The sequence below is a fragment of the Mesoplodon densirostris genome, chromosome 4 (genome assembly GCF_025265405.1).
Source record: "Mesoplodon densirostris isolate mMesDen1 chromosome 4, mMesDen1 primary haplotype, whole genome shotgun sequence".
In the NCBI taxonomy this organism is placed as follows: Eukaryota; Metazoa; Chordata; class Mammalia; order Artiodactyla; family Ziphiidae; genus Mesoplodon; species Mesoplodon densirostris.
Window position 1 is genome coordinate 26,916,939 of NC_082664.1, and position 27,976 is coordinate 26,944,914.

Below are 27,976 nucleotides of genomic sequence, written 5' to 3' on the forward strand. Positions count from 1 at the left end.
ATCTTCCCCAGGTTTCGTTTCTTCTTTCAAGCACTGACTTTTAAAACCTGCGATCATAAGCACGCAGTAACCCTCCCCGAGCCCGCGTCACAGGCCTCCGCTAGCCAGAGCTCTCGCGACCGCTCGGGGGCCGACGCGCTGCCCCTTCCGGCCCGCGGGCTCCGCTCGGCTCTTCCCGGCGCGCTGGGCCTTCGGCTCTTTCCGGAGCCACTTGCAGCAGGCTGCGGAGGCGCTGCGGACGCGGGCTGCAGATGTCGGACAGGCGGGCGGCTGAGGGGCCGGGCGTCTGGAGCCCCGCAGCCCGCCGAGGGCCGGCGCGCGGCGTCGGGGACGGCCGGGGAGTGGAGGGGAGCCAGGAGGCCGCCTCAGGTACGCAAGGCCGGGCGCCGGCGGGTGGGTGCCGCCGGCCTCGGGACCCCGCACCTCGGTGCGAGGCTCGGCCGCGCTCTGCCCCGCGCTGCCCGTAGGAGCGGACCGGCCTGGGCAGCCCCTTCGCGCGCGGAGCCCCTGCCTTCGCTCCTGCCCGGGCCCGGCTCCCCCGGGCCGCGACTCCCGCCCCCGCCATCCTTCGGGCCTGGTCTTCGCTCGAGATTATTTTCTACTCCTGTTTCGAAATGCCTTGGTTCCTGCCCCGCTTCCTTTCTCAGAGCAGCCCGGATGGTAGTGACAGGGCATCTCTGACCCTGGCACCTCTTCAGCTTCAGCACGCCTGCCCATCACTCCTTGGCTGCCGACCCCGACCCCACCGGCCTCGCTGCCCCTGCTTCTGGCTCCCCACCCCGATCCTCACCTCTGTCCCAGGTCCCAGCCGTTCCACGCGCCTCTCTGCCCCCATCCGAATAGGCAGCCTCGCCTTCATCTGTCCAGAATCCCGTTTGCTCTAGCCTCCCTGCATATAGGCCCCCGCGCCTCACCTCGCATCCATCCTCTCCGCCTCTCAGAGTGGGCGAGATGAAAAGCGCAGTTGGAAATAGGTGGGCTCTGGGGTCTTTTGAATGAACCTAGCGGCCAGAGCCAAGGCAGGACATCGGGGCTGAAATAGGAACTTTGGCGACCTCCCTCATTCTCCGGGACCCTCCTCTTGTTCCGGAGACTGTCTTACTTCCACCCGCGCTAGTTCCTCCGTGTGGATTACTTCATTGTGAGTGTCCGAAGGCTAAAGTGTCCAGCGATTACACTTTTACCTTCCAAGCCTCCTTATCATCACCACACGGGATGCAACTAAAAAGATGCTCATTTGAAATACGGAAGGGTAGGTAGGGGGAGAGTACTGGTCTCACTAAGTAGCAAGTAAAAATTAAATTTCCAGTTCTGAAATTAAAATAGACACCATGAAGTATAGCGGTAGAGGTGGTGCCATGATGCCTGGGTTGGAGTGTGAATCTTTAATTTACTTGGGCAAGTCCCTAATCTGTGTTTGTTTCCTCATCTATAAAATGTGGGCACTATAGGATTGCATGGACCACTATGTATGAGGCACTTGGTACCTAAGCCACGGTACACAGTAAACTGGTGTTATCCATTATGAGATATAAAGTCTGTTTTTGCTCACCGAAACTCCACGTGCTGTCAGAGGAGGTGTTCCTGGATGTGTATCTCCGGGTATGGTGACTTTCCCCGTCTTTTACTTCTAAATATCTCCCATTTCCTAATGCTGCTTGGGTCAAACACACACACACACACACACACAGCTTTGAATCACCCAGCTTTTTCATGTGACTTTATATTCTCTTTAAAATATCTAACAATTGTTGTCTTTTTTCCTTCTTATGAACTCTTATGCTTTGTAGTAAATTCAGAATTGCTGGCATGTATTTAACATTATAGCAATAGAAATTTTAAGCATACTTTCTGAACGATTAAGCAAATGAACACTTAGAAAGTCTCATAAACATCTGTCCCTTGCATGTGTTGATATTTATAAATTAAGAATTTTTTTTTTTTACTTCCTCTTTAGATCCTTGTGGCAAATATACCCAAGTAGTTTAAACAGAAAGGTCTTAAGAATAGTCCAGGAATGTATTGGAAGATAGTGGGTTTGTCTCTGAGTGTGTCTTCCCCCACCCCCAAACCTTGTAATTGGTTCCTGCATTCACATTTTCCTCCCAGGATGTTGATGGAAATACTTATGATTACTTTCTTCCTCTTGCCCTCAGAAAGCAGGGTGAGTGTTGATTTCTTTTATGTCATGTAGGGGTTTGTTATTGTAGCTCAGAGCAAGCTCTTCCCCTTGAGGTAAGATTTGTTGCTAATAAAATAGCTAATAAAATATTGGTAATGATAGCTTACATTAATTGAATGCTTACTCTGTGCCAGAATGTGGAAAAAGATTTCCTTGTATTATCTGACTTAATCTTGTCAACAGTCATTTCCTCCCCATTTTACAGAAGAACAAACTACAGCTGAGAGAAGTTAACTTATTTGCTCAAGTTAGGTGTGGAGTTTTTACTGTCTGTCTGAAATTGTCACCTTGTTATGATGAAGTTCAGAATAGTTTATTTTTTTATTTTTATTGGCCATTAATCAAGTATTGGTATTCTAGGGCAGGTTATGGTCTTTGCTGTCTAGGGGTTTTTAGTTTGGTAAGATGAGAGTACCCAGGAAGAAAAATCGACAATTCAAAACTTTATATAATTGGGTGTCTTTTATTGCAATTCTTGCCACGCTGTGCGGCATGTGGGATCTTAGTTCCCTGACCAGGGATTGAACCCTTGACCCCTGCAGTGGAAGCACAGAGTCCTAACCACTGGACCACCAGGGAAGTACCTATTACAATTCTTTATGTACGTACCCCCAAGAAACCAGCTTCTGTAGGGACAGAATCTATCTTGTCTGTTTCTCTCCTAGAGTCCTTGATGTGTCCTAGAGGTTCTGTAAATATTTGCTGGATTGTGAGACAAAGGCTCAACACAGATTTGAAGGAGCATCAAATGAATATGAGGAATTAGGGCTGATATATCAAGAATTCTCTTTAGGGCTTCCCTGGTGGCGCAGTGGTTGAGAGTCCGCCTGCCGGTGCAGAGAACACGGGTTCGTGCCCTGGTCCAGGAGGATCCCATGTGCTGCGGAGCGGCTGGGACCGTGAGCCATGGCCGCTGGGCCTGCGCGTCTGGAGCCTGTGCTCTGCGGCGGGAGAGGCCATAACAGTGAGAGGCCCGCGTACCGCAAAAAAAAAAAAAAAAAAAAAAAAGAATGCTCTTTAGGTGAAAGCAGTTGTTCTCAACCAGCAGCGATTTTATTCACTAAGGTATCTTAAAACTGAAAAGGGTAGAGGCAATGCAGGTTTCTGTTTTGAGTAATGTTAGACTAGGTAATTGGGATTATTTCTCCCACTGGGGACAATTAGGAAATAATTGTCAAAATATAAACATCTACTTGAAGATCCTGGAAAGCTAGTCAGCTAGTCAGATAATGAATAATTATTAGGCTATGATCCATGTGAGGGCAGAAGTATAAAGATAGAGGTCCAAGGATGAGAGTCCAATTTGGGGTGCCTTTCTCCTCTGAGATGCTTTAACCCCCCTTTTCTCTGGGTTAGGACCATGAAAGGCCATGTTCTAGAAGTAAGGGTAAGTTAGAAGCAGGCCATTGCAGAGACTACAGCTCAGCTTCAGAAACATCTGAGTTCATGAAATTGGATTAAGTTAACCCCAGGGTGCTGGTGCCCCCAGGTATGTGGAAGAAGCAAAGGCAAATCTTTTCCGAAGGGTCACTGTAGTCTTCAAATTATTTTGACAAACAGTTTTGCAAGAACAATTTCTGGCATGTATCAAAAATGACCAAATCCATGAAAAGACACAATATGAACAAAAATCAAAAGAAACGACAGTAAAAATGGATCCATAGGAGCATCAGATTTTGGAGTTACCAGATACAGACTTAAAAATAATTATATTGTAAGTCACCTATACTTCAATTAAGAATTATATTTATTATGTTCAAGGAGGTAAAAGAGAAAGTTGAGAAATTTGGCAGAGAATTGAAATTTATAAAAATAGAACCAAATAGCAATTCTGTAACTGAAAAATACAGATGAAAATGAAGAATTCTGTTGATAGGTTTAACAACAAGTTATTAGACCTGAAGAGAGAACAGTGGACTGGAAGAAAGGTCAGAAGAAAATATGTAAAGATACAACAATGGAAAATTCAAGAAAGAGATGAGACATAGAGGATATGGTAAAAAGGTCTACCATTTGTATAATTGGAGTCCTAGGAGGTAAGGAGAGCAAGAATGGACAGAAGCAATGTTTGATGAGATAATAGCTATGAATTTTCCAAAACTAATGGAATCTACAGATGCACAAAGCCCTGTACACCCCAAGTAGGGGTATATAATCCACAGTAGGTACACATTAAATTAAAACTGCTATAAAACCAAAGCAAAGACAAAATATTAAGAGTAGCCAGAAAAAAATTACAGTTTGCCTTCAAAGGAATAGTAATTAGACTGAAAGCTGACTTATGCACAGAGCAGTGAAAGCTAGATCATCTTTAGAATACTGAAAGAAAATAACTACCAATATAGAATTTTTTCCAGTGAAAATAGTCTTCAAGAATGAAGGTGAAATAAAGATATTTTCAGGCAATCAAAAACAGGATTTATCACCTACAGGTAACTAAATTCTTCAGGCAGAATCAAAATGATCCCAGAGGGCTTCCCTGGTGGCGCAGTGGTTGAGAGTCCGCCTGCCGATGCAGGGGACACGGGTTCGTGCCCCGGTCCGGGAAGATCCCACATGCCGTGGAGCGGCTGGGTCCGTGAGCCATGGCCGCTGAGCCTGCACGTCCGCAGCCTGTGCTCGCTCCACAGTGGGAGAGGCCACAACAGTGAGAGGCCCACGTACCGAAAAAAAAAAAAAAAAAGATCCCAGATGAAAAGAAAATTGCAGTTTAATCTCTCTCATTAACATAGATGCAAAAAGTCATTAGCAAAAGATTAACAGACTGAATCTAGCAATATATATGACCAAGTTGGGTTTTTCCAGGAATGCAAAGTTGCTTTAACATTTTTAAAAAAAACTCAGCTGTATAATCACCATTTTAATACAGTAGAGGATAAAATTTATCAGTTTAGTAGAAGCAGAAAAAAGTGGTAAAATTCAGCCTCTACTTATGATTCAAAACTCCTAGCAAACGAGGAATAAAAGGAAACTTTCTTAATTGGATAAAGCATATCTACAAAATCCCTACAAGCAGCATCAAACTTAATGGAGAAATTTGGAAGTTTTCCTTTTGAGATTAGGAATAGGACAAGGTTGTCCACTCTCACCACTTGCTTTTCATCATTTTACTGGATATTCTAGCTAGAACAGTCAGGCAAGAAAAGTAAAATATATGAGGATTATAAAGGAATCCTATTCAGTCTGTTGTTTGCAGATGATGATTGTGTACATGGAAATCCAAAAGAATCTATAGATAATTTATTGAAATTAATAAATTTGTCCGGATTGTTGGATATAGGTCAATATGCAAAATTCCACTGCATTCATGTATACTAGCAAAGAAGTTAAAAAAAAAATATATATATGTAATTTACTATAGAGTAAAAAAACTTCAAATACCTAGGAATAAATCTCACAAAATATATGCAAAAACTTTATGCAGAAGATTATAATACATTATTATTGAGAGAAATTAAAGAATAAGTAAATGGAAGGATCTACCATATTCTTAGTTTGGAAGACTCAGTATTGTAAAGATGTCAATTCTCCCCAAATTGATTTATAGATAAAATACAATCCCAATAAAAATCCTTGAGGGTTTTGGTGGGCCTTTTGGGTGGAGTTTGACAAGCTGGTTCTAAAATATATATAGAAATGAAAGGCCATTACCAAAGAAATGAAAGGCCAATACCAAAGACACTCAGGTAGGAGCAACAAGATGGGAAGATTTGGTCTATCAGGTATCAAGACTTTTTAAAAAAAGTTTTGTTGAAATATAGTTGATTTACAATCAAGACTTATTTTAAGGCTTTTACAGAATAGCCCAGTTAAGCCCTAGGAATAGAATAAAAGCCTAGAAACAAAATCTTTCATTTGCAGCAAAGATTGTACTGTAGAGTAGTGGGGCAAGAATGGTAAATATTGCTGGTAAAACTGAATATCCTAAGAGAAAGAAGGAAAAGAAAAAAAACCTTGATCCTTATCTCACACACCATAAACACAAAAAATCAACTCTAGTTGGATTGTAGATCAAAATGTGAAAAAGAAACACAATAAACTCCTAGATGATAATAAAGGAGAATATTTTCTTGATCTCAGTATAGGGAAAGACATCTTAAACAGGACACACAAAGACTAATAATGGAAAAGATTGATAAATTTTGACTACATTAAAATTAAGAACTTTGGTTCATCAAAGGACAGACACCATTAGAAGAGTGAAAAGGTAAATCACAGAGTGGAAGTAGGTGTTTATAACATACAATTGACAAAAATTTGTATCCAGAACTATAAATAATAAAATGACAATCCAGTGCTCAGCTTTTGGCTTAGAGGAGCCCAAGGTGCAGCTTTCTTTGGTTGTCCCTAATCCGGGTTCACCTGACACCAGCTGCCTGGATCCCACCACGCCTTGTTTCTTTTTGCTTGAATGCATTATTTTCTGTATCTCACAGTTGTCTCCTCTGCTTAATCATCTGCTTTTGCATGGCATGCAAAGGCTTCTTCCAAAAGGTAGCATCAGTCCCTGACCCACTGAGGCTCTTCGCAGTTTGTTTTGGTCTCTGGGACCAAACCCAGACTTGGGGGAAGAGAATTGGAAACTGTGGGGCAGGTGTTCACCCCAAACCAATAGCCAACATAGTGTTCCCTGGTCACAGGACTGCCCCTTCAAGGCTGTGGACAGGCAAAGTTCTTAAGAGAGGGTTGTAGACATCTCTAATATAACATAATTCTCTATAACAGGGAAAGATTGGAAACAGAGTCTAGCTCTAACAATAGGGGCTTGGGGATTGGTTAAAGAAATTATGGTACAGCCTATGGGATAATATGCAGCCATTTAAAATTATTTTTTTAGTCCCTTTTTTTTTTTTCAGTACACGGGCCTCTCACTGCTGTGGCCTCTCCCATTGCGGAGCACAGGCTCTGGACGCGCAGGCTCAGCGGCCATGGCTCACGGGCCCAGCCGCTCCGCGGCATGTGGGATTCTCCCGGACCGGGGCACAAACCCATGTCCCCTGCATCGGCAGGCGGATTCTCAACCACTGCGCCATCAGGGAAGCCCTAGTCCCATTTTTATTGACCCTGAAAAATTTTCATGAATAATGTTCAATAACATTAGGTACCTGTCCTTTCAGAAATATAGGTATATAAATAGAATTTTTATAAAATATTTATATAATATATACATATATAAATATTATATATACATTTATATTTGTACTGAGCCCTAGAATGAGTAGAAACTATGAAACATTAATGGAATAATTAATGAAAAGCTGTATTCATACCCGAGCTAGTAGGTATTATAGTCCAACTGATCAACTCATGGTACAGTATTGTCCAGTAGAAACTGTGGTCTCCATGCCCCACCCAAAGTTGATTGCTGGGGATGGGGGAGAAATATATAAATATATAGATGTATATACGTATACATTTATCTATATATGTAATACATATAAATATGCACATATATGTGTATGTATATGTATAAATATATTTCTGAAAGGATATGCACCAAAATGTTAACAATGGTTATTTTTGGCTAGTGGGATTGTGTTTGGTTGTTTTGTTTATTTTTTGTCTGTATTTCCTGATTTTTCTACACTGAATAATGGATTATTTGTATATTAAAGTCTGGAAGGGTAAATGCAGAGTGTTTTCTTATCTGTATTTAGTTTGTTCTACAATGCGCAAAGCATGTACTTGTGTCATTTCAAAAACCTAATTTAAAATCAATAATACGGATACATGAAGTCCTGCATTTAAGTTAAGAAGTCAGTTATTTTCCAAAAATCTGTTTCAAAAATAGAGCATAGGAGAGACTGAGCTTGGAATAAGTTTATTTTTATAAGCCCTTGGAGATCTTGATTGACTTATTTAGGCCAACGGGGTAAGTTTGCAGTTAAAAAAAATCTAGTGCCCAGTTAATGTCTTATGTCAAGAAATACTGTGTCCTTATTAAGAGATGATTGTCTCCATGTACTCTGCATGGTTTAGAACTCATCTGAAAAAGTTGTCCATTTTAGCTCTTTTCTTGAAATGGAACAAAGAGATGATGGAGAGAACTGGAGATGGTCGGCCTGGGAAGGAACTTGCAGGAAATGTGACAGCAGGCTGTAAATATTTGAAAGGATATTGTGGGGAGTAGTGATCGAAGAGCAGAATTTATTAGGAAGCAAATTTTACTTAGGTCAACATAGGGAAGAACTTTCTATTCTCATTAGCTCTTGGTGAAAAGGGCCTCTTCACGGACTAGGGGACCCTGGGGAACGTCTGACTTTTGTCTTAGACTCAGTTCCTTTGTTGAGAGGTGTAAAGAAAACCTCAGTCCTCCTGTGTTTCTCCTTTACTCTGTCACACAGCCACACTCGCAAGACTTCTGACACCAGATGTGTGGAGTTTTTTCCCCACACCAAGCAATTCTGCAACACCAGCTGGGTGTCCTACAATTTAACTCAATGCTAAACACCGTCTACCTGGAGATAATGTCAGATCCCACTGGTTAAGGGCTCAGTCCTACAAGGTTGCTCCCATCCCACTTCAGATGCCAATCGCCAGTAATAGTTCCCCAGGTTACCCACAACTTCTGTCAGACTTGACTACAAATTGGTAGTTCCCATGATTTCCTCCCCCTTGGGTTTGATTAAATGCCAGAACAGCTCAGAGGACTCAAGGAAACACTTACGTTTACCAGTTTATTAAAAGATATGGTAAAGGTTACAGATGAACAGTCAGATACAGAGGGTGAGGTCTGGGAGGGTCCCAAGCGAAGGAGCTTCTGTCCCCACAGAGTTGGGGTGGGTCACCCTCCTGCTATAGAGATGTGTTCACTGAGCTGGCCGCTCTCCAAACCCAGTACTTTTGGGATTTTTATGAAGGCTTCGTCATGTAGGTGTGATCAATCATTAACTCCATTTCCAGCCCCTCTCCCCTCTCTGGAGAATGGATGGTAGGGTTGAAAATCCCAAGCTTCTAATCATGGCTTTGTCTTTCTCGTTACCAGCCCCCATGTAGGGGCCCAGGAGGCACCTCATTAGAACAAGAGACATTGTTATCACCCAGGAAATTCCATGGGATTAAGGAACTCTGTGGCAGGAACCAAAGTCAAAGACGAAATATTAGAACAAAAGGTACTCATAGTGCTCTAATCACTTAGGGAATTATAAAGGTTTTAGTTCTGTGCCAGGAACTGGGGGCAGAAACTAATATATGTATTTTCTATTATCTCACAAGAGGAAAATCAGGTGGCATAAGCTGTAAGGTCTTTCTACCTATGAGAGTGTGAGTTGACAAAAAGAATAGATCCTATTCACATACAAAAAAAAAATGAGACTAAAGTTGAATCACAAATATTTACCTGTCATTTATACTTCTATGCTGCTACCAAACTGAAATTTTCAGTGTTTGAGGTTTACATCAATAAGTTATATTTTATATGGAGAAGTGAACTTTGGGCTTCAGTTTTTTTGCTGTCTTAACTAGAGGAGGTTCACCAGGGGTTATCTAAACACACTAAACCATATGCTTTTCTGAGTGCTCATGGAAAGGCTAAATGAATACACCATGAAACTTAGTAACACCTAATTGTTAAGAGCATAATTGCCTGGGTTTGCATCCTATCTCTATGCCTTAGTTTCCTTACCTGCAAAATGGCAATGATAATACCAGTCTTGTGGCTTGTTGTGAGCCTGGGAAACTGGTCTTCGTTGTACATTTCACCTGTATATTCCTTGATGATGCCGAGCAGTTATTCAGTAAGTCATTGGTGAATGAGTGAGTGAGTAAATGAATGAAATTACAAAAATCCTTTACCTGACCCTGGATACAGTGATATGAGCTGATGGAATGTAGAGGTGGCACTCTCTACCTTGGCACTGAATTCCAGTTCATTTCATTCTACATTCCATTCTGTCCTCTGCGTTCTGCCTAGTTTAACCATTTGCTTTCTGTGAAATGTGATCCTTGAATTGGGATGAATTCTGTGGGGACTTGTTTTGGAAAATGACTTATTTTTTTTATGAGTGGGTTATAATGGTCTGAGAATACTTGGATGTGATGACTTGAATAATTTATGTACTGGGCCTCCCAGAGTATAAAGTTTGTGCCTAGATTATTTTTAGAAAGAGAAAGTTGGTTGAAACTGCCAGATTTTTTAAAAAGATACAAGATAATTATGATTGTGTTCCTTCTCCGGTATTGAATTTTTCTTCCCGTGATTTTCTAGAGAATGAAGATCTAGAAGTCACCAAGGTCACCTCTCTAGCAGCTTCTGCCTCTGATCCAGAACCCCATTCCTCACCCTACAGGTAGGGACAGCAACTACTTTGGATATAATGCTTCTTGGGGTTTTATCTTCTGAGATAGTAATTGATGAAAGAAGTAAACAGTGACTTTAAGGGGGAAGACAAGATGAAGTGAAGAGTATGGAGTGTTTTGTCATTAATTAATCAACCCTTAAGTGTGTTTAGGGGGAATGCAGGTCTATTTCAGGTTATAAAATTTTCTTTAACTCTCAGAGAATAGAACTGTAACAAATAGTGTAGTGTCTTCATTTATCTCCTCTTGAAGACCAGGTTCAAATGTTAAAACATTAGAAATGGATCCCAGGGACTTCCCTGGTGGCACAGTGGTTAAGAATCTGCCTGCCAATGCAGGGGACATGGGTTCGATCCCTGGTCCGGGAAGATCCCACATGCCGTGGAGCAACTAAGCCCGTGTGCCACAGCTACTGAGCCCGCACACACACCACAACTGAAGGCCATACACTCTAGGGCCCAGGTGCCGCACCTACTGAGTCCTCATGCTGTAACTACTGAAGCCCGCGCGCCTAGAGCCCGTGCTCTGAAACAAGAGAAGCCACCACAATGAGAAGCCCGCGCACCGCAACAGAGAGTAGTCCCTGCTTGCCGCGACTAGAGAAAGCCAGCGCACAGCAATGAAGACCCAACGCAGCCCCCCACCCAGAAAAAAGAAAGAAAGAAAAAGAGTGTCCACAGGTGGACTTTCAAGAGAACATGTGTTTGGTTTTTACCCATAAAATGCACACACACACACAGTGTTAGAGGCAGTTTTTTATTATGTAATTTTCAGATTAAACCACGATGATGATCTTCAGATTGTCATTCTTAATTTCCCTCTCCACCCATCTCATCCTCCTGTCATCACTGATATCAGAGTATATAGCAGGAAGGGAATAGTAGTACTGAGCCCTAGAATAAGTGGAAGCCACGAAACATTAATGGAATAATTAATGAAAAACTGTTATTTTGGAGAATGCTGAGCTAGTGAATATTACAGTCCAACTGATCAGCTCATGGTACAGTACTGTCCAGTAGAACCTGTGGTCTCCATGCCTCACCCAAAGTTGATTGCTGGGGGTGGGGGTATGTCAAGATTTCTTTTTCTTTTGGCTATGCCACACGGCATGCAGGATCTTAGTTCCCCGACTAGGGATCGAACCTCTGCCCTCTGCTGTGGAAGCGTGGAGTCTTAACCAGTGGACCACCAGGGAAGTCTCATGATATTTTTTAAATGTTATTTCTTAAGTAGAAATTCTCTCTTCTTACCTTTGTATATGAAATAAAACTTCTTCCCCCAGAATTCAGACAGTGGAAAATAATAATAATTAATATAATTTTAATACAGTTGGTGATAATAATATAATAGCCACCCTTGATTGAATGCCTCTCTGTAATAATGATAATAAAATAGTTACTTTTTCTCAAATATTTCTGTTTGCTCGATACTGTACTAGGTGTTAAAATGTATTATCTCAGTTAATCCTCATAACAAACTGAATAAAGTATTTTTTTTAAGATGAGGAAAATGAAACAGTGAATTTAATAATTTTCCCAAGTTCACACAGCTTTAGTTTTGTTTACTCTAAAGCTTATTTCTCATAAGTAGCAACAGAGGTGTTTTGAGTTCTATGCTTAGAGCTACTAGGTTATTACATATAAGGATACTTTTAGAAGACATAGACTCCTCCAGGCATTGATTATTTGAGATAATTCATGTTCTCATCAAATCCTGTGAGAAGAGTCTCCTCCTGTCCTTCCGTTTTCCTGCCACCACGCTTCTTCCGCACATGTTGGTTTTTGTTTGTTTTGTGGCCATGGCCCGTGGCATGCGGGATCTTAGTTCCCTGACCAGGGATCGAACCCCTGCCCCCTGCAGTGGAAGCACAGAGTCTTAACCACTGGACCACCAGGGAAGTCCCTGCACTTGTTGATTTGAAGGATCCTTGTGGGATGGCTTTTGGTACAGAGCTGATTTTTTCATACTAAGAGTAAATAAATTTTTTGAGTGAAGAATATAGACTATTCTTAGAAAAAAGGAGATAAAAATTTCAAGTTTTGTTTCTAAAATCTAATGTGTGAAGAAAAAAAATCCAGCATGCATGACGCCTGAGGTCTGGTGTTTGTGTTTTGTATATTTTAGAAATGGAAACGGCATGACTCTCGATCTTTTCTAGTGAGGTTGGCTGGCCAATCTCTCCCTCCCTTTGGGATGGCCTCCCTGCTCTGGGTTAGCATAAACCAGAAGGCTTACAGTGAGAGTTTTTCCTTTACATGGTTTATCATCTGCATCAAGTGATTTGCAATTTATCTTTCCCAAAGTACCTTTCACTAATTCTTCAGAGCATAAAATGCTAATGTGAATATTAAATTTATGTAGCTGTGCATGTCCTGTTTAAAATATTTTTTAAATAAGCAGAACCATATTTGTGCAAAGTAGCATGCACAAAGGCAAAGAAGAAACTACATTTTAGATGCCATATACAGTAAGGTCAGGCTGATGGTCAGATTAACTATTGTGTTCTCACATTCCGAATAGTCCTCTCTTGTTCCCAAACAAAAGTTAACTTATTCATTTGTTCATTCAACAGATATTTATTGACAGCCTGCTATTACCTGGCAGTGTTCTAGGCACTGAAGATACCACAAATGAACAGACAATCCACATCCCGGGTCTCATGTAGCTTATGTTCTAGTGGGGGAGGTAGATGGAAAAAAAGTATACATCGTATTTCATAGAATCTAAGTTGTCATCAACTATAAAATGTACTGTTATTTTATATACCACCAAGAAAGGAAGGAATGCCCAAGATAGGCTAATAAGAGACCTCCCGCAAAAGCCTGCACCTTCAGTGAAAAGAGAAACGAGGAAAGAGATTGCTCCACACAGAAAAGGAGAGCAGGGCAACCTGAATGTCTCAACCTTGGCGCTGTGTAAGGGGGGAAAAATACCTCCCCTGAGAATATGAGCCACAAGTCTGTTGTGTAAATTCACTCTGCCAGTGTGGTCCAAACAAAACTCTTAAACAGAACATAATTCAAGTCACCTCAGTTGGTAGCATTCCCAAGCCCTGGCAGAAGCAAATGCAAATCCCCTGAGGAGGGATTCCATGTCACTCCAGGCCCATGGCAGTTTTAAGATACCACCAGTTTTTAGGACATCCTGTATTTCAGTTGTATTAAGATCTGAAAGCAAATATGCATCTCGCAGTCAACAAAATATGGTATGTAATACGTCAGGCAGTCATCAGTGCAGTGAAGAAAAATGAAGCAGGGTAAGGGTGTAAAGAGTGATGAGCCAGGGAGGGGAAGCCTCTCCGAAAGTGACGGCTGAGCAGGAACCTGAAGGACGGAAGGAAGCCCTGAGTAACTGGGGGAAGAGTATTCTAGGCTGAGGCCATAGCAGGCCCCCAGACCCTCAGTGGGGGAGTGCTTGAGGTGCTTGAGGACTCTCAGAGATTCAACAGGCCATTGTGATTGGCGTGGACTGGGCAAGGCAAGAGGACGTCATTCTAGGAGATGAGGTCAGAGTGCAAAGGGCCTTAGGGTTCCATGCGACAAGCTTGGCTGTGGAGGCTGTTAGTCTAGAGGGAGTAAGACCCAGTCCCTGCCATCAAGCTCACCTCCTAATAGAGGAGGAGACATAATAAGTAGTGCTAAGGAACCAAAATGGGCTCTAATTTCTGGGTTTAAGAGAATAAAATAGGCTCATAGCCTAGACCAATTTACAGTTTACGCAGAATAATCAACCACAGCTCTGATTTTCATAGTAACTACCTCTTGTTTGTTCTGAGGTAAATTGGAGTGATTTAGATATTCCAAAAGATGGCTCTGTTTTATCTGAAGAAGGGGTAATTTATAAACTAGGAGTGATCTTTCTTGTTTGTGTTAAAAAAGAAAGAAAGAAAGAAAGAAGAAACTAATGAACTCCAAAATAAGCCCTCTGTTTCTCCATGCAGTTTGTAGTGCTGTTTCCCAGTTGTTTGCTCAGCCTGTCTGAGGAAATGGACGATACCCTAAAGCAGCAGTTCTCAAAACTTTACACTCTTAAAATTACTGAGGACCTCAAAGAATTTTTGTTTATGTGAATTATATCTTACAATGTTTACTATACTAGTAATTAAAACTAGAAAATTAAAAAATAGTTATTCATTCATTTAAAATAATAAGGAACTCATTACATGTTAATATAAATAACATGTCTTTAATGAAAAACAATGGTTTTCCAAAGAAAAAATAATTTAGTGAGAAGAGGGGTGTTGTAAATCTCTTTAATGTGTGTCTTAACAAAGGACAGTTGGATTCTCAGATCTGCTTCTGCATTCATTCTGTTGTGATATCATATGTCATGTAGTCTCTGGAAAACTCCACTGTAAACTCTTGAGAAGATGAAAATGAAAAAAGGCAAATAATATTTTAGAATTATTATGAAAAGGTTTTGACTTCACAGACTCCCCTGAAAGAGTCTTAAGGACGCCAGGGGTCCCTGGACCATACTTTGATAACGGCTTGTCTAAAGACTCCACGCCACCCTTTGTTGGCAACTGATCTCCAAGAGGCCTGGGGTATTGCACTACAGCCCCGGCTCTTAACTCACTTTCTAGTCTCTCCAAAGCCAGAAGAAATGGAAGAGAGCATAAATTATTCCCTTGCTTCTTTAAAATCAACTATTGGAATAGTGGTTTTCTTTTTTTTAATTTTACTTTTGGCTGTGTTGGGTCTTGGTTGCTGCATGCGGGCTTTCTCTAGCTGCGGCCAACGGAGGCTACTCTTCGTTGTGGTGCGCGGGCTTCTTATGCAGTGGCTTCTCTGTTGTGGAGCACGGACTCTAGGTGAGCGGGCTTCAGTAGTTGTGGCACGTGGGATCAATAGTTGTGGTGCATGGGCTTCATTGCTCCATGGCATGTGGGATCTTCCTGGACCAGGGCTCGAACCTGTGTCCCCTGCATTGGCAGGCGGATTCTTAACCACTGCGCCACCAGGGAAGTCCCAATAGTTGTGTTTTAAGTTATTGGGATAGTAGATTAACGTGCTTAAAAAAGTGAACTGGGTGTGCTGTGGATATCAGTGATCGGGTGTGAATGGAAACGCTGAACCGCTCCTGGGATAAAGGCGGGAGAGGGTTGCCTTGCTAATCAGTCTGTACTTCCTTTGTTTTGTGATCAGTTTCTGGCTTAGGCAAGGCCTCCTCCCTTTGCTTCTAACAGCAGCTTTATGTGTGGAACAGAACTGGGATTCTAACTCTTCTTTTGTTGAAATTCTGTGCGGAGCAAATGGCATGGGTCCCAGAGTGAGGAATAAAAACCAGACCTGCGGTCTATCTCAGATGACTGATCTGTGTGTTTACCATGGTTCTCGGAGCCTGGGATGTGGTGTTGTCAGTCCTGAGCCCTCACATGCTGCCACTGCTTCATTGTAGGCCATTTCAGCCCTGGGCAGTGGTCAGCTGAAATGACGGTGGGCCCAAATGCCAGAGGAAAGCTGGGGTGGGGGTACCCTTTGAAGGTTTTTATTTCTGAGTTTCTCCAGGACCATTATGCCTTTGAAAAGAGTCCTTGAGGGGAATTCCCTGGCGGTCCAGTGGTTAGGACTCCACGCTGTCACTGCCAAGGGCCCGGGTTCAGTCCCTGGTTGGGGAACTAAGATCCCACAAGGGAACTAAGATCTCACAAGCCGCACAGTGCGGCCGGAAAAAAAAAAAAAAAAGAGTCCTTTAACTGACATGATCTCTTTCTCTGGGAGGCCACAGATGGTATCTCCAGTGAGGGAGGATGCCACAGAAGATCAGCAGAAGGCAGCCGGTGCCGTGGAGGCACAGGCCTCGGTGGAACAGGAATTGCTGTCTGCAGACCAGGCCCAGGTCCTCAGCAAGGTAGGGCGCACATTCTTACTCTCTCTCTGAAAATCACTAGTTTGTGGCAACAGAATTTAGATGCATTTGGATGGGTTGGAATTAGAAAGCACTGTCATCTCAGGTTTAATTATTTGGGGAATGATCATGTGTATCCTCCCCAGGGCCCATCACTGTACTAGCACCCAGTAAGCATCTATTCAAAAAATGGAGTGTTATAATGAATGTTCCCATGTTGTCTAAAATCCACTCGATGTGAGGAAACTTTAACTACTGGATTATGTGTTAGCCTCAGTTTTCTTGTGGTAGATCTACTCGGTATTTATGGTAAAGATTCCATAGAAATGGTACCAGTAGTAGTGGTCTCCCTGCCATGGAGGGATGGGTTGTTTGTATCATTATTAACATATATATTAGAATAACAAATGGTGTCAGTAAAGACAATGCCGAACATTATAGTTACATTTGTATGGTGCTTTAGAGTCTACAAAGCATTTTTATCCATAATACAATACTTCATTTACTCCTGAGAACAACCCTGTGAGATAGGTACCATTATGTCCCCAATTTAAAGATGAGGAAACTGAGGCTCAGAGCTGTTAGTGACTTTACTAAGTCTATGCAGCTAATAAGTTGCAAACTAAATCTTTTGTTTAACCTTCTGTAAGAGGAGGGACTCATTCAAGCAAGTTAGTCAAAGTCTGATTTACCTCATTTAACATTGGAAATAAGAGCTGAAGGACTTACTCTTCAGAAACAGATATTATGAGAAAATAGTCTGGGAGGATTACAGCATTCACTCATTCATTCATTCATTTATTACAAATATAATTCTGATTCCTTAACTGGACGGCTCTCACTGATGTGCTCTTCCGTGGTGGCAGTAGGCATACATTTCTTCTTGAGTTGCTTGTCAACTGCTTGGAGAAGGGGCAGGAAATTAAGGCATAATCGCATGAAACAGGGGAATGGTAATCTGAGTGGTTTGAAGTGAAACCCACTAGGGAGAGACTGCAGGCTCCTGCCATGGGGCAGTGAGGGCTTTGTGAGTATCGAGTGATATTTGCACTTACGTGCAAGTTAGATGTCTGGCAGCAAATATACTGTTTAAATGCAAATCCTGGGGCTGGTCTAAGGTGAGATTGTGATTATTTATACAACATTGTTAGTGAATGAGACACCCTATAGGGTGAGACATCCAAGGTGTGCCATGGGTGAGAGAGAGAGACAGAGACAGCCAGAAAGTAGGAGCCAGATTCTCTCCCTGCAGTACTTTGGTGAACTGATTGACAGTGACCTGGAAGTAACCTCTGGATGGAAATTGTAGCAGGAGGATGTGTGGCCGAGTGAAGGTTGAGCTAAAGCCCAGATGCAAGAGCTGTCCTGAGAGGAACTGAAAGGAGGGACTGTGCAGGCATGGCCCAGGAACGCTGCGCCAGAAATGCTGTCGATGGAAAAGTCAGTAGCAAATTTTGAGGATGTTCTTGGGCAAGGATTTTATGAAGAGTCTGAAGTGGGAAAGTTGCAAAAAGCAGGAGAGAACAAGAAAGAAGCTTTAAACTAGGGAACATGTTGATGGCATTAAAAAAAAGTTGGTAGAATTTATTAGCAACCTGTAGCTGGAGGAGAGAGCAGGAGTGTTGACTAGCACTCAGACTGAGTTGGGAGAGTGGAGGTAATAGGGCAGGGGAGGCAGCCTTCAGGTGGAAAGAGGCTAATTACAATCCGCCTTTACATATGTCCCGTAACCAGAGTTCTCTTGTGCAGATGGCCAAGTACCATGGTCTGCCAAGGTCTGGGGACATCGTTATGATCCAGTCTGAGCACACAGGAGCTGTAGATATTCTTTCAGCTGATTTGGAATCTGCAGATCTTCTGGGGGACCACAGGAGAGGTGAGACCTTTGGGGGTGTGGAAGGTGTTTTGGTTTTTTTTTGGTTCCCAGCGAGTACTTAAAGAAAGGCAGGCAGACAGACGGAAGGAAAGAAAGAAAGGAAGGAGAAAGCATAAAATTACATAGGTGATTATATTACAAAAGGAGGAAAAACAACTAGTGTCTGAATATTACATTCTGGATAGAGTACCAGGTGTATATATGGTACGTAAAGAGACTTATTTCTTAAGCTGAGTAGCTGACACACCTCAGGGCAGTGCTCTCTCCTTCCTTGTGAAAAGAAGTCAGGGAAGCCAGTAGGAAGAATGTCTTCGACTATGACGACCTCCCTAAGCAAAATGCCGGGTGTGGCAGCATTTCCTCCGGGTTTCTTTCTCAGTAGTGAGCTGCCTGTCCTTTCAGTCTCCCCACCTCTGATGGCTCCTCCGTGCATCTGGACCTTTGCCAAGATGAAGGAATTCAAAAGCAAGCTGGGCAAAGAGAAGAACAGCCGTCTGGTGGTGAAGCGGGGTGAGGTGGTGACCATCCGGGTACCTACCCACCCAGAGGGGAAGCGTGTCTGCTGGGAGTTTGCGACCGATGACTATGACATTGGCTTTGGAGTTTACTTTGACTGGACCCCTGTAACCAGCACTGACATAACGGTGCAGGTCAGTGATTCCAGTGAGGATGAGGATGAAGATGAGGAGGAAGAGGAGGAGATCGAAGGTAAATTTAATTTTAACATAATTTGCAGTTTCCTTTTCTGTCTCAGCCTAATTTGCAGCGATCACTTCCTGTGTTGTACCAGTCATCCTCTTCCTGAGAATGCAGGTGAAGTATCCCTTTCATCATGGCAAGCTAAGTTGAGGGATGCAGGTCAAAGTCAGACCCTCAAAGAACATTCTGGTGGAGTGGCTTTGATGCCTTAGTGGAAAGTTTCTTTTCTTTTTAATCAGTACCTAGCCATGTCCCCCAAGATCTCCTTGGGGACAGGGATAGGTTGGGGGCAGGAAAAGGGGTGGGTCCGTGCTGGTGTATGTAAGGACAGTGTTTTTCAGATCACATGTATAAATCTGAGATTATTTTATGTTTCTCTCTTACTTGTGGGATATTTACATTTATTCTTGGTCTGGAACCAAACTGAGCGATTACAATTTGCTAAATGTACCCATTCTCTCCTCCCTCCAAACTGTCACAGCTGGTTGACAAGAGCAGTTTTAAAAATAGTCTCTGTGCTCTGTTCCAGCTGTTACTTGCAGCGCCTACTCACATGGCCCCGAAGCTGCTTTTTTTGTTTGTTTGTTTTGTAGTATAAGAGTAGGTTCTAAGCATTAGCCTTATTCCTTTATTTTCCCGTATAATCTTATGGGAAAGATTAAGTCATTAAGTCATTCCCTTAACTTGCTTCTTCATGGAAAAGCAAGTCTGCAGGGAAATCTGCGTGTATTCAGGAAGGAGGAGAACCTCAGATCTTATTTGCTGACCTTCAGGGAGACCAGTAGGAGTTCGGGGTCACTCCATACAGCACTTTCAGCATTTCAGCACTTTTTCGCATTTCCTACCTCCTTTAGCTGGTTCTTTTACCTGTTGGATGAAAGGATGTCAGAATTTTCCCTTCTAAATATCTTTTTCTCCCCCTTGGAAATTTCCAGATACTCCTGGAGCAAGGAAGGCTCTATAAGGCTAATTCATTGTTTCTCAGTGCAGATACTATTGGCATTTGGGGTGAGACACTGCTTTGTTGAGAAGGTACTATCCTGATATTTAGCACTCCTGGACCCTTGAGAACTAAATGCCCGTATCACCCACTGGTCACTCTGATGGCCCGAAGGCCACCAGACATTTCCAAATGCCCGTAGGAGGGCAGTAGTATCTCCCTTGGGTGAAAGCCACTGGGTTACCTGGTCCATCTTTTCAGCCTCAGGTAGGCGTATTTGGTCTCTGAACTCATATCCAGACACTCTGCCTTTTGCTTATGCAGACCCTGTCCCAGCTGGAGACGTGGAGCGAGGCTCCAGGAGCTCCCTGCGGGGCCGCTATGGGGAGGTCATGCCCGTGTACCGGCGGGACAGCCACCGAGACGTGCAGGCCGGCAGCCACGACTACCCTGGCGAGGGCATCTACCTGCTCAAGTTCGACAACTCCTACTCCCTGCTGCGCAACAAGACTCTCTACTTCCACGTCTACTACACCAGCTGAAGGCCCGCTGGGAGAGGGGGCAGGCGGTGTTTGCTGGCTGGAGCAGGCTGCCAGCTGGGGCCTCTTGTTTTGGATAGGCAAGAGCTAAAAGTTGAGCGTGGGGCTCCTGACCCTCACGCCCTGGCTGGCGTGCCTGACTGTTGACCCCATGTAGCTTTTCCCGCTCCCAGGCTTCTGCAGATGGTGGTGTAGTGCCCCTGTTCCGTGGTCCCTGACTCACGCTCTTCTGGCTTTAGACTCCAGCAAAATCTCTCTTTGGAGGAAACCATCAGGCAAAAGCCTGAAAGGAAGTTGGGTGTTGCCTTTTAAAAATAGTTTTGTTTTGGTACAAGGTGTATTATTTCAGTTGCCATTCTCTTCTCTTCCAGAGCTTTTATTGCAGATGTGTTTAGTGGCACCCACTCTCTTCACTTTTTGAAAGGGCTGGAAGAGAGCAAAGCACATTGTCCATGAAGGAGCCCAGTTTCCTGGATGGAGAAAGCTCTGTCCAGCCTCTCACCACTGCCATATTCCCACCTGCTGTTTCTTTGTGGTCTCTGGCACAGGCTGGGAGCCCTCACTGCCTTTGGAGGGGTGTTATTAGTCCTGATGGTTTCACTCCACCTCTTTCTCTCCTCTTTTCCCTTTTCTAAGTCTGTGTCTTTGCCATTACAGCAAGAACTTCCATGCAATCCAAAATGATGATCACTGTAGTCTAAGATCTTCTGGGAAGAAAAACTGCCTCCATCACTTCCTATTTCAAGAGGCACTGATGATCGAAGGGGAAAGGGTGGAAATTAGGTACTGGATTGATGTCAGAACCCACATTTTTGAAAGTCAAGTATTACTAAATTATTTTTTTTTTATATAATCAAAGAAGGAGGGGTACAATCTGAGAGAGGAGGTTAAAAAAAACAAATAAAACAACACTCCAGATTCCCCACTTTTTTTTTTTTTTTTTTTTTTTTGGTCTTTAGTAGGTTTCTTGCATTGAGGGCTCAAAGCTTTTGGTGTTCAAAGTCTCTCAGGAAAGGTGATAATGAAACTTCACTGTTGCTGTTGGTGTATTTGTTCTTTAGTCCCTGGTGACCGCATTTTCCACCCTGTGAGCCCTGAGGCCCAGGGTGCTGCAGCCAGTGTCACCAGAGCAGTGGGGTGTCCAGGCCCCCAGCGGAGGAGGGGGCAGAGAAGGGACCACTACGCTTATGTGTCCCTCCTTCTTTCTTATCCCTTGTGTCAAGCCTGTTACTGCCTTAGGATTTTGAGGAATAATTAGATTTATTTATTACTTTATTTATTTTTAAAGCACATTTCATTTTGCCTTTGAGACAGTTTCCGTCTGTTTCTCAGAAGGCTTCCATCTGCTCTGAGCCATTGAGGGCACCTCTTCTGTGGAGTTAAAGCTGACGATTTCAGGAACAGTGGGGAAGGGATGACATTCCACTCCTGCAGGTCAGTCCTGTGATGCTTTGGGAGGAGTCTGCCCCTGCTCAGATGGATGGATTACGCCAGCTTACCCCAGCACTCCGTGTTAGGAATTCTAGCTTGTGAGGGAATCTGCCCATTTGCCCCAGATTGTGCAGAGGACTTGACTAGCCAACCAGAGGCATCCTGTGATTCTAGGACTTCAGAGTCCTTCGCCTGCTCTGAGGAGTCAGCTTCTTCACGATGCTTCCTTTAGCTCATTCATTCCTTGTGTGGGTGCCTCACACCAAGCTTTCCCTCTGCACAGAAGCAGGAACTCCAAGAACAGGGCTTCTCACAATAGGTCTGTAGTGGCACCTACGTTATGAACAAAGGGCGATAACAGCCGCACCTTCTGTTCCTCTGGGGGCAAAGCCCCAAGTAGGAGAGGATGCTGTGGACCACCATAGCATCCCCATCCTCTGAGCGGCCTCATACCTCCATTGTTTTATATTTGAGTGCATTTTGTAGAGGATTATACTGGCCCAAATTTATACACCTTGTAAGAAGTTAGAAATTATTTTAGTGACTGCCTGTTTGGGCAGTGAAAGCAAACTTGCTGTGCGTCATCCCATCTGGTAACTGTATGACTGCTCTTTTCATCACTGAAGTTGAATCATGCCTTAGCTAATTGAATAGAATCTTTATAAAATAATTTTCTATTGAGCTGTTTTCCAGTCAGCTAAAGCCTGGCTTATTTTTCCTGTTCATTATTAACTTCCGACTTTCTCTTAAAATGGAGCTGTCAGGCCGTTGGAAGCTCCCTGGGATAACATTTATTGTTGTTTATTTTTGCCATCAGAGCCTGTACTTATTTTCTTTGGAATCCTAGTTCTGTTGCGTCAGGGAAGCCTGAGGGACTTGTTCCCATCGCCTCTGTGTGCCTCTTACTGTCTGGTCACTTTTGAAGTCCTGGACATTGTTACATTTCATTCTGTACTGGTGTTTCATTAACAGTCAGTGCTTCTTTGATCCATTCACAAAAAATAGGTAAATTAATTCACCATCTAATTAATTCACTATCCTATATTAAGTATCTGAAATTAGTGAACTTTAGGGACAAAATATTACTTACCAAACACAGGTAGTTACTGAGGATTTCATAGTCCACCAGACCCTAAGAGGTAGTCACTTCCTTAGTCTCTCCCTGTCTTGAGTTTACAGAACCAAACAATCAAATGAAAATCATTGCTTTCACCTTCACTGTCTTCTTTAGAGGATAAATAAATATTAACATACAATGGAAAGAAGGTACTTCACAGTAGGAGAGAGACTGGAAGTCTCTCTACAGAGTGGCTGAGGTCTTAAGTTTCTTCAGTTTGTTTAGTTTTGCTACTTTGTTGAGAGACGGGACTTTTAGAAAGTTTAGAGTATTAATTTTTCCCAACATTTTATTTTGAAAAATTTTCAGCAAACAAAATTTAAAAGAGGGCTTCCCTGGTGGCGCAGTGGTTAAGAATCCGCCTGCCAATGCAGGAGACACGGGTTCGAGCCCTGGTCCGGGAAGATACCACATGCCGTGGAGCAACTAAGCCCGTGCGCCACAACTACTGAGCCTGCGCTCTAGAGCCCGCGAGCCACAACTACTGAAGCCTGAGTGCCTAGAGACCGTGCTCCGCAACAAGAGAAGCCACTGCAATGAGAAGCCCACGCACCGCAACAAAGAGTAGCCCCCGCTCTCTGCAACTAGAGAAAGCCCGCGCACAACAATGAAGACCCAATACAGCCAAAAATAAATAAAATAAAATTTAAAAAAAAAGAATGTTTAAAAAAATTTAAAAGAAGTATATAGTAAGCACCCTTATGTATATCCAGCACATAGATTTTAAAATTATAAACTGCTAATTTTTAAACAAAGATGATTCTGCCATTCTGTTCCTTTTGACAGGTATCCAATAGAGTATGTTCCCTGCACAGACATCAGCTCTCCCATGTCAGAGAGCTCCTGGTTTATTAGCAAGATTATTTCACTCAATGCCAGTTACCTGGGGAGGTGGTCCTCATAAAAATGTTTCTTGGTCTCCATCTTTCAAAACTTATGCTGTATTTCCTCTCTCCCTCAGGCCATAATTTCTAATGTTTTCTTCTCTATGTGGCATGTCATAGTGAAGGTAATTGTGAAACTGCTCTGGAAGGACTTTATTCGAATCTCTGTTGCTTTCCAACACATCCTCAGGACTCTGAAATTAAAACTCAATCCTCAGATAATATGTAGCTTTAAAAGGGAAGTAGGTAGCAACTTGAAATTAGGCCATTCATAGTTATTCTTTTCTTAACTGATTCATGCACTTTAAAAATATTTTTATCTGTTATTTAGGAAAGAAAATCTTAGACTTTTAAAAAGTATATATTGTCCCTTATAATATGTATATGGAAGAGTTAAACCTGAAAGCTCACTGTCTTATCTTGATCACTGGGTTTAGATATTGTTGTAAAACATCATTTAGAGAAAATATGTGTTTGCATGTTTTTGATGAGCCCTATCCAGTCCTTCTTTGAAAGAATTAGGTGAAGCCCAAACGCTAAAGTCTGTATTTTTGTATTTATTTTAAGACTGCTTTTCTGCAAAAGGTTGCCTTTTAACCCCAAAGTATAAGGTTCTAAGGTACAGAGCGGAGTGACCCTAACATTTACACAAAAGGCTATTGTTTTGGAGGAAGGGGCAAGAGTGAAGCAGTTCATGCAGCTGTGAACTGACTTTTTATATTGAGAGTAAGGAATGAAAACAATGAGAGGAAGAGAGAAAAGCTATCAGATGTATCCCAGAATTCTGCTCACATTCCTGATTTTGTGTAGTTCTTTAGTTTGCCTTTCATCCGTTGGAATTGTTCTTTAGGCCAGAAGCCTCACTGGTTCTCACTGTGCTTGTTGGAGAAATCCCAAACCTACCTGTCTTTTCCAACAGGATCGAACTTAGACATATTTTTCAGTAGGTCTCCTCTGCTAAGTGTAATCCTGACCTGAAGATTGATTTCATCTCTATATTCTCTGAGACTTGTGAGTCCAGTGCCATGAAAAAAGATGGTGAGTTTAGAAGGAGGCTAGAGGTGTAGGAATCGCCATCTTCTTTAATCTGTGTGGGACAGTCATACACACAGCAGGCAATGGGACCAACCAAACAGACACAGTTTGTTCTTCCTTTTAGAGCTTCCATTTAGACTTTCTCCCGGGTCTAAAAGGTCCACATCAACCACTTTAACTAGTCTCTTTCCACCTGGCCAAACGTGTAGACCTTTTAGAAACCTGAATTTGCTAGAAAAGGAAAGAGCACCATCCATGTAGAATCTCAGTGGTTGAAAAGGGAAAGTGAGTTTCTGTCTGAAGGAAGGTGATTTCATTTTTTGTTGTTGTGAGGGGTAGCTTGTTAAGGGATTTATGCTCTTTAGCGAGCAAGTCATTGTATTCATTGTATTTGATTGTGCTCATGGAGCCATGATGCATGATTCTTTGGGGAGTAAATAGGGAATGGGTGTCTAAAACCAGTCACAAGTTGGGTGCTTTCCAGCAACCCAGTAGATGGTGAATATTCCTTTGGCCAAAGTCCCAATTTTCATGCACATGGGATCCTGCCCCTAGGCCTTCATTTCCACACAGCTGAGAGGTAAAGAGGGGGATTAGGCCCCCCCCCTCCACTTCTCTTATTTGTGGTATTGTTTAGCGCTGGCAGCATGGTATCCAAGGCCTCAGTTTACCGGTTAACCAGAATTAAATAATAACGTGAGTTGAGTAGATAAAGGCGATTAACCTAGGTTGGAAGTAGGGCTGAGGAGGGATTTTGACTTATAGTCCCACATGGGGGTAGCTGGGTAACTCGTGTATGACTGTGTGGTTGGAACTCTTATTAACTTTACCAGGTGAGTGCAGAGGATGTGACAATGCTCTGCTGATGAGGACAACAAATTAATTGAGTTGGCTAAGAAATAGAGCAAGGCCTCCATCTACGGGAAGTAGATTCTGTCACTGGCTGTGAGTGGAATCTCAGAGTGAGCGTGAGCTCTGCAGGTTCTCAGAGTCTGGCTTCAGAGCCCACCAAAGGAACCAGTCTTCTGTGGGCAGTGACTCTGGCTTTCTGCAAAGGAGAACCTTCTGGGAGTCGGTTCCTGGTGGTCTCTTTTCTGGGAATGGGCGGAGACACCCCGGCAAGAGCTGCTTTGGCTCTCTTGGTACCTGGTTATGGTCAGTGTCGCCCCTTTGCTCTCTCCAACCAGTCCAGCACCTGTGGGCATTCCTTTGACATCTACCCAGTTATTTAGGCAGTGAGGTTAGGGTAGGATTTGGGACCCAAAGGTGAGAGAAACTTTGCTAAGTATTGCGTGGCCAGATTTCAGAAATCACTGCTCCCTCTGGTGTGTTGCATGTCCCTGCTGGAACCAAGAAGGCCAAACAAAACTCCTCCTATTTAAAAGTCTTACCACCAACCTGAGAAAACCCAATTAATTGCCTAAAGCCTTGATAGTGGGGTTCATTTACAGTCAGTCCTTCAAAAACTAAGTCCAAAGGCACAAGACTCTGGCTTTGAAATTATTTGTAGTCCCAGTCACTGGTTTGAACTCATGATCTGATTTCTTTTAGTCCCCCAGGCATGTGGACCAGAGTTAATTTCATGGCTGTTCTTCACTCTTAAGAGATAAGGAAAAGGTGCCCCAGAAGTCTAGAGATACAGGCTTTTTCAAAATTAAATTCCACAGTTTTCCGTCATTTTAAGCAGATAGTTTTGACTTACCTAGGGATAAAATAGTATATGTGAAATGATTTCCAGGGGACAAAATGTATTTTCTAAATGTTCTGATATAGGGTCATGAACAATTGTTAAGTTTTGGTTTGCAATATTATAGTATATGGGATTACAGAAGAGCCCTTAACTCACCGTCATGTAAAGGAGCTCTCTTCCTGAACTCTTTCTCTCACTCAGGTTTGAAATGCCTCATCTGTAATGTTACCTGTAAGTGATTGTTATTGTTGGTTTTCAGGTTCAGGCAAGAATCATCTGGAAAACATTATCCTAATTCCTTCTCCCATGTCCTAAGCAGTACATTTTACTCAGAAATTCTGTATTAAAAACACTAGCAGCCCTTTCTGAGATTATTGTCCCGTAAATGAATTTGTTTTTATTTAATCAAGTTGAATTATTTCCATTTAGCCATGTTCAAGAGCAAGTAAAGCCTGGAGAAAGCAATCCAGTAACCCATGAATCTGGTGTACCCATTTCCCTTAATAATGGGAAGTGTTTTGAAATCCCCAGAAGAAAGCTGCTTTGTAATTAAAGTGATGGATTATAAGGAAGCCAGACTTTGGGTAAGGGTTTTCCTAAACTACTTTATGCCATTTAGCTTATGTTTCTGAAAGGCCTGCTTTGGTGCCATGCACTGAGATCTATCAGTTGATTGAAAGATGATCACGCTTTCTTGGTAAATATTTAAGCAACAGGCAACCACAACGGCATTCTTTCCTTATCGTTCTGTATCATGCACTGATGCTGACGTTACAAAAAGGGGTCTGGAAGGGAAACAGTGTCACAGTCTTTTCTTTAAAATCAAAGTATCCCAAGCAATCGTTTATTGAGGTCAGCTTGTTTTACATGTACCCTATCATGAGGAATGCTGTCAGCATCTCCTATGATTTCTAAGAGCTCTTACCGAAATTGTTATTTGTTATGTCCTGCTGAGTGGTTTTTCCTTTAAAACACCATATTTTTACCACCCTGTGGCACTGAATGTGTTGCTGAGATACATAGATGATACTGAGCTATGGTTCCTAAAATAGCTCAGTTCTTGTGTTTTTATATTATGTAACAGTTTTGTGATGCTTTTATGCATTCTTTGTCTTCTCTTCCAAATTTTGAAATGTCATAAATAAACTTTTTCACTATGCACCTGAAACATTTGAGTTATATCTTAATGAACGTGACTTAGAGTTAAAATTTTTTTATTCATCTCTCTTCTGCATCTTAAGAAGAAACGTATTCTTTAAATCTATACCAATTAGTTTATAATCTATTATTATAAAAATTAAGAAAAATTAACAATTAAGAAAAATGGAGAATGAGATTAATGATAGATCTTTCATCTGCATTTAAATTTATGGCTGAGTATGAACTGGGATCTGGGTTTGGCCCAAGCGCAGAAAAATTGTGTTTAGAGTAATGA

At 42.5% G+C, this 27,976-nt stretch overlaps 1 protein-coding gene across 6 annotated transcripts; it reads left to right on the plus strand.

Moving 5' to 3' along the window:
- Positions 1–27,709, plus strand: TMED8 (transmembrane p24 trafficking protein family member 8). Of its 6 annotated transcripts, none has more exons than XR_009531697.1 (7): positions 1–369; positions 10,389–10,470; positions 16,204–16,333; positions 18,080–18,206; positions 18,609–18,914; positions 20,170–21,818; positions 23,242–27,709. XR_009531697.1 is itself a non-coding variant. In XM_060095768.1 (7 exons), exons 4-7 carry the CDS (start codon positions 16,211–16,213, stop codon positions 20,385–20,387), a joined length of 774 nt encoding a protein of 257 aa, XP_059951751.1. In that variant the 5' UTR covers positions 329–369; positions 9,168–9,294; positions 10,389–10,470; the 3' UTR covers positions 20,388–27,709. The 6 variants fall into 6 exon arrangements, 4 of the variants coding, with proteins under 4 accessions (XP_059951749.1, XP_059951751.1, XP_059951752.1 ...); XR_009531698.1 differs by having other exon boundaries at positions 20,170–21,167; positions 21,699–27,709; XM_060095768.1 differs by adding an exon at positions 9,168–9,294 and having other exon boundaries at positions 329–369; positions 16,211–16,333; positions 20,170–27,709.
- Positions 27,710–27,976: the final 267 nt, after the last annotated feature.

Excerpts from the sequence above, each read along its gene's own strand:
- TMED8 (XM_060095766.1), top strand. The coding sequence starts at position 252 with ATGTCGGACAGGCGGGCGGCTGAGGGGCCGGGCGTCTGGAGCCCCGCA. Across the intron at positions 370-10,388 it reads GAGCCAGGAGGCCGCCTCAG|AGAATGAAGATCTAGAAGTC; the intron begins GTACGCAAGGCC and ends GTGATTTTCTAG. Across the intron at positions 10,471-16,203 it reads CCCCATTCCTCACCCTACAG|GCCACAGATGGTATCTCCAG; the intron begins GTAGGGACAGCA and ends TTTCTCTGGGAG.